The 10,572-nt window shown below is 41.0% G+C and overlaps 1 protein-coding gene across 1 annotated transcript; it reads left to right on the top strand.

Moving 5' to 3' along the window:
• The first annotated feature begins 827 nt into the window (after positions 1-827).
• On the top strand, positions 828-10,261 carry LOC115171684 (uncharacterized). The gene is made up of 4 exons (XM_029728725.1): positions 828-1,331; positions 3,302-3,568; positions 5,163-5,278; positions 9,793-10,261. Exons 1-4 carry the CDS (start codon positions 1,024-1,026, stop codon positions 10,041-10,043), a joined length of 942 nt encoding a protein of 313 aa, XP_029584585.1. The 5' UTR covers positions 828-1,023; the 3' UTR covers positions 10,044-10,261.
• Positions 10,262-10,572: the final 311 nt, after the last annotated feature.

Here is a 10,572-nt window from a genome sequence, read left to right as displayed (position 1 = left end):
TCTAAATGATTAATAAACTATTCATCCATCATAAATGCTTTATTTTAACAATGTTTTTGTTTTTAAAGCTGTTGAATGTAGACTTCTGGTGCCAAAGCTATAAGTACACTTTGGACAAATGTTCTTGCGGTCTTGTGACCATTTTGAGAAATCATATGAAACTTCACTGAATGATACTAGACACCTTTAAAATGCACAATATATTACCCATTTGTTGATAAGTACAACTTTAACTTCTCTAGAAACTCTGAAGTACAACATCTGCCACAGCTCTAAAAAATGTGGCTTCCCTCTCACCTGCACCGTCGCCTGGGCAGCCACACCTTAAACAAAATGATCAATCACATTTCTCAATGCATCAATCAATAGTGCTCAATTAGGAGCACATGGTAGGAGCATGCACAGTAATCAAGAGGGTTTCTTAAGCATGCAAAATAGTTCAACCTGAAATCAAAAAGTTTCTACCTGGAACCAAAAAGGGTTATCCTATGGGGACTGCCGAATAACCTTTTTTTTTTCTAAGTGTGTTTAAAGAGTAGGTCTATAATTTTGCTTAATTTTTGTGTGGAAGTACCGGTAGACCTAGGCCTTAGCTCATAAACCCACAACCAAATATTGCATTGCAGATAGAAAGGCCATGAAAAGAGCCGACATGATTCCTTGATCTCCATGTCAGAGAGACATGTTTGTTTCACATAGCATATTTCTGTCTGAATGTGTGTGAACAGTATGTGGGTGTGTGCATGTGCGCACGTGTGTATGTAACCAGGCACTCCTCAGCAGGCACTCCTCACCCAGCAATGTATAACATCTCTCTTTCTCTTTCACTTAGAAACACACACGCACGCACACACACTTAGAACTTGGACTTATTGGTCATATATTGCACAACTCCGCAAGCCGCATGACAAACTTATCTAAGTGTGTCAAGATTCTAACTTTTCGGAGTTAAGATCAGAGAGGACACATTTGCTGAGAACCAAGAGTTGGGCTACAAGACATTGCAGACTACCAGGAGTTGAAATGGGTCTTCCAGCCCTCGGGCTGTTAGGGTTCTTGGGGCCAGTCGGATGGGGGGCAGCAGTGCTGGTAGGAGTGGTTATATTTATTAAGGTGGTTAAAAAGAACAGAGAGGAGAAACTTTGTATTTCTCCAGGAACTCACAAGTGTTTTGGTGACGAGAGAACATGGTTCAAGGAGGAAAAATCTAATGAAGATTCTGGAAAAACTGGAAACGCTAGGAAGAAGAGAGAAGAACCGTGCCGTCATGACGAACATGATGATGGCATAATAAAAGGTTACGGCCTTGGACATGTTCACAAATATAAAGAGTAAGTCTATCATTTCGGTACATTTTTGTGTGGAGGTACAGGTAGACCTAGGCCTAATCTCATCAACCCAGAATCAAATACTGTGTGAGCGGAGTACTTCAGCCATCTACTCAATTTTCTGGGTTCTGGGTGGATGACGGGGAGATATTGGACTGGTGTGAGAGGCAGAACCATGGTGGATTCATTTTTGGTAGCAGACAAGTCCACCTCACACACTTTTCTTTGACGGACTTGTGAGTCAATCTAAGTAACATAATAAAAATATCCCGATCACAATCTGTCAGTTTAAACTAAAGATATCAGATATTTTGGCATGGGCTGCGTCTCAACCCACTGCATTCGCCTATGTCGACCTTCCGCATCTGTAGTGGAAGGTGGCTGAACTACAGACCATGAGACATCCCAAAACTCGGTCTTCTCACGGAAACATCTATAGCGTCCAAAAGGTTTGGCCTACAAACTTATGGAAAGGGGAGAATGAACACGATGGGATTCTCCGTTTTGCTCTATGACCCACACAAGTGTCCCAGCACTAGTCTGAAGTTAACCCATACAAACCAATGGAAGTCTGAAGGTAACCCATACAAACTAATGGAAGTATGGAGGTAGTTTTGTGCCCCCAAAAATAAGATGTTAAATATGTGTAAAAAATAAAAATCACTACTGTTATTTATCTGCACGTACAACCCTTATATTTAGCCTCACAATGAAGTGTTTCACCGGTTTATTTTCAGGACAACCAGGGCTACAAGAAAAGCACAAAAACAGTTGCATTCATGAATTTTATTGATGAATGTCAATAAGAAAAATAAGGTCCACCAAACAAAAATCTGATTAAAATGAATTTATAAGAATGCTGTAAGTATAGAAATTGTTTGCTCAGTGGGAAATGAATATTCAACTAGTTAGTGACAACTGTGTGGAGTTTGGAGTTTGTGACAGCAACTATGTGAACTTATTAGAGTATTATAGACACTATTTATTTCCTTTGATCTTCTATGTAAAATAACTCTTTACCTTCGAACTACTATTGTGTAGCTTGTGAGCGTCATAGAGCAAAACAGATTACAAGTACATGTTTGTGAGAGTCTCAATAGTTTGTAGCTTAAACCTATTCGAACTCGACCAACGTTTTTGTGAGAAAAACTGCTCCTGGACCACTTCGGGATCCGCTCTTGTCTCATAAACATTGCTACCGTTAATCACACAGACTAATGGTTACTATCAGTGGACGCAGAAGAAATAGAGGAACAACAAACACACAATGTTTTAAAGGGGTTAGAAGCCCCAAGTTCCAGTGTCATGATTAAAGTCTACTTTGATAGTTGAATACAATAGGCCTTGTTATGGATAGGCCTAGGACTTAATGTTCATGACAGCATGTATATAATTCCAACTGCATTGACAAAACGAATAATCTCGTCCACCAGCTGGCTCTCTGTCGAACCGTATGGTTTCACAGGGCCTCAGAATGGAAGTTGAATAGATGTCTATGGCAGAAGCGGATGAAACAACCGCTGGTTTTAATTGAATGATCTCTCAGTCCATCCTTTAGCATAATCCTTAGAACCTCCCCCCTATATTGTGGACTTCAAACGCCAGCACCACAAGTGATTTAAAATGAGTTTAGAAAATCAGAAAGTACGCATCTTAGAAATACTTTTCAATTGGGCTTCTCAAAAATAATACGGTCAATGTGATTTAACATACTTTTTTTTAAAGTCCCGTCTAATACAACTGTCACAGGCTCGATCCACATTCCCACCTCGATTTAGAGCCACCTCATAATCGTGTGATTCACTCAGAATATAAATTGATTAGCATTTCACTTAGTAAATCCACACCCCCTAAATTCCAAATAGTCCCACACTGTTACCAGGCTCTACGCACCAGCAATTCAAGACTGGGGACGAGGTTAACAAACAAATGATGTAAACCTAACCTACTAATTCTTCTTCTCTCCTCATAAGTGACAAAAAATTTAGACCATCTCGGCGTGATAAGGAGAATAAAGGCATTACGGAGGCAGACCATATTCCACCTAAAGATTCTCTGAAGAAGGCCCTAAACGATGTACGACTGGATCGTCTCCTACAAGTGAATCCAAGGCTTCATGAGATGATCATGAGCCTTGATTATGACCCAACTGGACGGAACCTGTTAACCATGAGGGTTCTTTACCAGGATCACAGAGATGCTCTGACCACTGGTAGCAGCAAAGAATCTAAAATATGCAGGTGAATGCTTTAGAAATGCTCAAGGCTTTCCCCCAATGTGTGTACTAGTTCCCTCCCCTTATAGATTGTAAATCGTTATTAATCCTTGAGCGCAGGGTTGGGGTCAATTCATCAAGCATCATTTGAATTGAATTTCAATTGCAGGAAATATTATTTAATTCAAAGCAATTCAAGCCAATTCAACTGAGACGTGAAACATGAAAGTCTCTTTCATTTGACAAATGTTTTATCCAAAGGATATGCCACTTATTAATGCAATGAATACACATACCATTCAAAATATTTGTTTTATTATAACTCAGAGTATTTTTCTTTGTCATGAAATGTTAGATTGTTCCCTTCCATACTGTAGTGTTTGATGTAATGCATAATGCCAAAAAATATCTGATATTAAAAAATATTGAGGGATTTATGAATTATTATATGATCTTAGAATATTTCCAGACCACTGTAATTATTCAAAATTGTTAAAGGAGAATGCATTTTTTAAATTAGATGTACGCTACATGGTGTTGGTAACCATACATGACAGCCTGGTCTCATAGTCTAGACGTGACATAGTGAAAGTAAATCCAGGACACAATTTAGTATGACATGTTACGTTTGGTATGGTTACATAAGACAGATGGTAACTTAAGGCAAAAACGAAAGTAGGGTGGTTGGTTGGGGTGGATGGGTGGGTGGGCGTTTCGATTTTAGCTAAATAGCAACTTTTCAACTACTTACTACTTTTTAGCTACTTTGCAACAACTTTGAATATTAGCTAACCCTTCCCCTAACCCTTTTAACTAACACTTCCCTAACCCTAACCTTAACCATTTTAGCTAACCCGTTCCCCTAACCCTTTAGTCTAACTAAAAAACTTAACCCTAACCATAATTTCTAACCCTAACCCCTAGCCTAGCTAACACCTAGCTAGAAGTATTGTACATTTTGTAACATATTGTGCATTTTGCAAATTTATAATATAATATGAATTGTAAATCGTACCATATCATACGAAATGGGTGATGGACAATTTAAGGTGTACCATGAGAAACCATGCGAAAACTATCCTATTAAATGGATACGTACAGAATAATACAACATGCTCTGAGACCAGGTTGTACATGATGTCAAAATAAACATTTCTATGGTGATAGATAAATAAGCCATTTGAATTTCATGGAATTAAATAAAAATGTAAATCTAATTCTAAATTAATTCAAATTCTGCTTCCTAATTCAAGAGTTAAATTAAAATTAAAGAGCAATTCTCAATTCATAATTGACCCCAACCCTGCTTGAGTGGGACTGAACAAGTGAAATTGGGGAAAAAAAACAGAAACAACCCCTTACCCTTACAATGACAGACTTTTCTGGTTACAAATGATAAATTAACAACATTCCCGAAAGTAACTGTTTTTTTTTAAACATTTCCATTGAGGATTTTGAAAGGCATATTATTTTTCATTGCAGTCCTATTATACCTATCCCATATTTTCATAAAACCACAAATTCCACGGGGGTAGGTGTAAGATGTTGTTTCTGGACATGGCCTGTGCAGCTCCCCTGCTCTGTGTGTTATCTTTAATGCTTACCCCTCCTGTTCACAGGTGGCTTTTGACACAAACAATTCTAAGCGGAAAAGATGATTGTGCAATAAAAATGCTGAAGCAAGCTTTTATCATGGGTCATCCTATAGCTTCCCAGATGCTCAGATATGATGCTGGTAAAATATATATATACATATATACACTACAGGTCAAAAGTTTTAGAAAACCTGCTCATTCAAGGGTTTTTCTTTATTTTTACTATGTTCTATAATGTAGAATAATAGTGAATACATCAACACTATGAAATAACACATTTGGGATCATGAAGTAACCAAAAAAGTGTTAAACTATATTTTTCTTCAAATAGCCACCCTTTGCCTTGATGACAGCTCTTGGCATTCTCTCAACCAGCTTCATGAGGTAGTCACCTGGAATGCATTTCAATTAACAGGTGTGCCTTGTTAAAAAATGATTTGTGGAATTTCTTTCCTTAATGCGTTTGAGCCAATCAGTTGGGTTGTGACAAGGTAGGGGGGTATACAGAAGATAGTCCTATTTGGTAAAAGACCAAGTCCAAATTATGGCAAGAACAGCTCAAATAAGCAAATGAAAAACGACAGTCCATCATTACTTTAAGACATGAAGGTCAGTCAATAAGGAATATTTCAAGAACTTTGAAAGTTTCTTCAAGTGCTGTCGCAAAAACCATCAAACACTATGATGAAATTGGCTCTCATGAGGACCGCCACAGGAATGGAAGACCCAGAGTTACCTCTGCTGCAGAGGATAAGTTCATCAGAGTTACCTGCCTCAGAAGTTGCAGCCCAAATAAATGAATCACAGAGTTCAAGTAACAAACATATCTCAATATCAACTCTTCAGAGGAGACTGTGTGAATCAGGCCTTCATGGTCGATTGCTGCAAATAAACCACAACTAAAGGACACCAATAAGAAAAAGAGACTTGCTTGGGCCAAGAAACACAAGCAATGGACATAAGACCAGGGGAAATATATCCTTTGGTCTGGAGTCCAAATTTGAGATTTTTTAGTTCCAACCGCTGTGTCTTTGTAAGATGCGGTGTGGGTGAACGGATGATCTCTGCATGTGTATTTCCCACCGTAAAGCATGGAGGAGGAGGTGTGATGGTGTGGGGGTGCTTTGCTGTTGACACTGTCTGTGATTTAGATTTTAGAATTCATTTAGAACACACTTAACCAGCTTGGCTACCACAGCATTCTGAAGCGATACACCATCCCATCTGGTTTGGGCTTAGTGGGACTATCATTTGTTTTTCAACAGGACAATGACCCAACACACCTCCAGACTGTGTAAGAGCTATTTTGCCAAGAAGGAGAATAATGGAGTGCTGCATCAGATGACCTGGCCACATCCAAATTGAGATGGTTTGGGATGAGTCGGACCTCAGAGTGAAAGAAAAGCAGCCAACAAGTGCTCAGCATATGTGGGAACTCCTTCAAGACTATTGGAAAAGCATTCCAGGTGAAGCTGGTTGAGAGAATGCCAAGAGTGTGCAAAGCTGTCAAGACAAAGGGTGGCTACTTTGAATAATCTCAAACATAAAATATATTTTGATTTGTTAAACACTTTTTTGGTTACTACATGATTCTGTGTTATTTCATAATTGTGATGTCTTTACTATTATTCTACAATGTAGAAAATAGTGAAAATAAAGAAAAACCTTCAATGAGTAGGTGTTCTAAAACTTTTTACCAGTAGTATATATATTCCCCTCATCATATGGATATTTAGTGTTAAAGATAAATCTTACAAAGGTATCCAGTATTTGTCTTTCCGTCAATGTTTAAGATTGTTTAATGAACTTGTAGTAGCCTAGGCACCCGATAGTGCAGATCTAGCACCGGGTGTGCTATCATTTAGCATAGCTGCGGGAAGATGTTTGGGGGTGAAGGTGCTATGATTTGGCATAAAGAAAAGGCCCAGTACACTACTTTTGTGAGATTATTTGTTTTGTGTGTCATTTTTTGTATTATTATGATTTTTCAGGGGGTACGCAGCACCCCTATGTCCTGCTGGTACGTAATTTATGCTTGATGTGCATTCCCGGTAATACAGTCATTGTCACGGCTGTCTAAAGGATCGGACCAAAGTGCAGCGTGGTTGTAGTTCCACATTTTATTAAAAGCCGTGAAACTTTTGCAATACACAAAATAACTGAATTTACAAAAACAACAAACCGTGACGCAGAGAGAAACAAACACTACTCAAAAGATAATCACCCACAAAAACAGGAAAAAAAAAACTACTTAAATATGATCTCAAATCAGAGGCAACGAGGATCAGCTGCCTCCAATTGGAGATCAACCCAAACAACCAATATAGAAATAGAAAACATAGAAAACCCCAAAACACCCTCTGTCACGCCCTGACCTACTCTATAGAAATGACATCTTACTAGGGTCAGGACGTGACAGTACTCACCCCCCCCCCCCCCCCCCCCCCCCCCCAAAGGTGCAGAATCCAAATGCAACATAATAAATAAAGAAACCACAAAACAAAAGGCAGGGTAGGGAGGGTGATAATTGTCTATGGCGGCTCAAATGCAGTCCACATAACCTTAACCTCCAGCAGAGGAGGCGGCTCCGGGGCGTAATCCCCGCTCCACCCGCTGATCCCTCCGCTCTAGTACCACCGGACCGTGGATCGTCGTCGGAGGAACCGGACTGTAGATCATTGCTGGAGGTTCTGGGCTGCAGGCTGCCGCTGGAGGTTCCGGACTGTATGCCGTCTCCGGAGGTTCCGGACTGTATGCCGTCTCCGGAGGTTCCGGACTGTGGACCGTCACTGCAGGCTCTGTGCCATGGATCATCACTACAGGTTCCGTGCCATGGATCATCACTGGAGGCTTCGTGCCATGGATCCTCTCTACAGGCTCCGGGCCATGGATCATCCCTACAGGCTTCGGACCATAGATCATCACTGGAGGCTTCATTCGTGGAGCTGGAATAGGTCTCACCGGACTAGGGAACGTCGCTGGGAGTTCTGGACTAGGGAACGTCTCTGGGAGTTCTGGACTAGGGAACGTCGCTGGAGGCTCCGGACTGGAGAGCGTCGACAGAGGACAGGTGCGCAGAGCAGGCACAGAGTATACTGGGTTGTGGAGGCGCACTGGAGATCTGGAGCTTATGGCTGGCACAATCCGTCCTGGCTGGATAACCTCTATAGCCTGACAAGCGCGAGGCGTTGTGACAGGTCGCACAGGTTTGTGTTGGCGAACTGGGGGCCACCGTGCGTAGAGCTGGCGCAGGATAACCTGGGCCGAGAAGACGCACCGGAGACCAGGAACGCTGAGCAGGGATACTCCTTCCTGGCTGAATGCCAACTCTAGCACGGCACCTGTGAGGAGCTTGCACCGAGCGCACCGGGCTGTAGCTGCGCACTGGCGACACAGTGCGTATCCCCGCATAACATGGTGCTTGCTCGATCACTCGCCCCCCACAGTAAGCACGGGGAGTTGGCACAGGTCTCCAACTTGACTCTGCCAATCTCCCCGTGTGACCCCCCACATTTTTTGGGGGGGCTGCCTCTCGCACTTGCCTCGCCGTTGGTATCGCGCCTCCACCTGCTTCCCCGGCAGGCTGTTGTATCTCTCCAATACCTGCTCCCAAGTCCAGTCTATCCTTTCCTCCAACTCCTCCAGCGACTAGGATGCCATTTCCTCCCGGGCACGCTGCTTAATCCAGTCCTCCTGCCCACGCTGCTTGGTCATTTGATGGTGGGTTATTCTGTCATGGTTGTCTAAAGGATCGGACCAAAGTGCAGCATGGTTGTAGTTCCACATTTTATTAAAGCCGTGAAGCTTTTGCAATACACAAAATAGCTGAATTTACAAAAACAACAAACCGTGACGCAGAGAGAAACAAACACTACTCAAAAAATAATCACCCATAAAAACAGGAAGAAAAAAACCCTACTTAAATATGATCTCCAATCAGAGGCAACGAGGATCAGCTGCCTCCAATTGGAGATCAACCCAAACAACCCCAACATAGAAATAGAAAAACTAGAACTTAAACATAGAAATAGAAAACATAGAAAAACCCAAAACACCCCCGTCACGCCCTGACCTACTCTACTATAGAAAATTACATCTTACTAGGGTCAGGACGTGACAGTCATGCCCCCCATGGACCAGCTAATACATAAAGCATCCTCCATTCAGGCTGCAAAGGCATAATTTCCCTCTCTTTAATGGCGAGAAGGTGGGGGGGAAACAGGGAAACTATGCATACTTTCTTTATGAAACACCATTTCCACCACCATTTTTTAGAACGCTGTGTGCAGCATCCTAAATTGTCTGAAAATATGAAAATGGTGGTGGAAAATGGGGTTTCATAAAGGTAGTATGCATATTTTCCCTGTTATTTTCTGCCTTCTCACCGTTAAAATTAGTTAACGAGGTAAATTATGCTTTTGCAGCCTGAATGGAGGAGGCTTTTATATACAAGCCGTCTACGGGAGACACGAGTGTATTACCCGATATGCACATCAAGCCTAGCTAGATGATAGTGCAGATCTAGCGCCCATACACTATTGGCTGCCTAGGCACAATGTGTAGTTGAGAAGGACTAGTGTTTGAATCACTAACATTCATTCTTTCAATGTGTAAAAATCCCTTGTAAAGTTGAAAATATGCACTCTTATTGTAGGATTTGTTGACGCTGCACTACGTACAGAGGGTAAAGTTGACATGTCTGATGAAGGCACAAGGAGCTACTACGGACATGGCTACACTGACCTGGGCGATGAATATCTCTACAAGAGGATAATCAACGATGGTCAAGCAAAAGACCTCAAAATATGGGTGAAAAGAGAGATGCACCTGGACCGGGATACCCCAGAGTATAAGGAGATCCTTGAAGACATTAATGATTTCTATGACTGTTTTCATATGTTGTAGGCTTACTCTTACAGCAGTATCCAAGGGGAAATAATCAAAAGTATACCTTCCATCACTTAGTGATCATATTTTGGAGTAGCCTACAATTTCATGAATTTCATGTTGATAATATCATTTTATAATTAGAATGTTGAGCTTTACAAAATGATTGGTTTATTATGTGCAGCAGTGTGCTAGTGGAGCCAATCTGCTTACATTAAATAGCCTCTTGAAGCTTATCACTGTTTAAAGTCTCTTTCTAATCTACATTTATCTGGAGGTCTTCATATTGACCACATTGGTAAATGTATAGACTTCCTGCAAAATGTAGAGATTTCCAGATTTTCCACTTTTACTCAAATGGAAGGCTGTGCAGCAATTGTTAAATTAATACTACCCAAATAATATGTAATAGGCTATACAACATATTGTTTTTCTTAATTGGATCTGTGTTGAAACATAGGCCTATCTATCCCAGAACAGCAATGATGAAATGCTCAAATATACTGAACAAAAATATAAATGCAACATGCAACAATTTCTAAGATTT

The sequence above is a fragment of the Salmo trutta genome, chromosome 32 (genome assembly GCF_901001165.1).
Source record: "Salmo trutta chromosome 32, fSalTru1.1, whole genome shotgun sequence".
NCBI classification, from domain to species: Eukaryota; Metazoa; Chordata; class Actinopteri; order Salmoniformes; family Salmonidae; genus Salmo; species Salmo trutta.
Note: the sequence above shows the minus strand (reverse complement) of the source record. Positions and strands in the feature narration are given on the sequence as shown.

Bases quoted from the DNA above. Each gene is read 5' to 3' on its own strand.
- LOC115171684 (XM_029728725.1), top strand. From the start codon at position 1,024: ATGGGTCTTCCAGCCCTCGGGCTGTTAGGGTTCTTGGGGCCAGTCGGA. The intron at 1,332-3,301 runs GTAAGTCTATCA...TCTCCTCATAAG, and splicing joins CATGTTCACAAATATAAAGA to TGACAAAAAATTTAGACCAT. The intron at 3,569-5,162 runs GTGAATGCTTTA...TCCTGTTCACAG, and splicing joins AAAGAATCTAAAATATGCAG to GTGGCTTTTGACACAAACAA.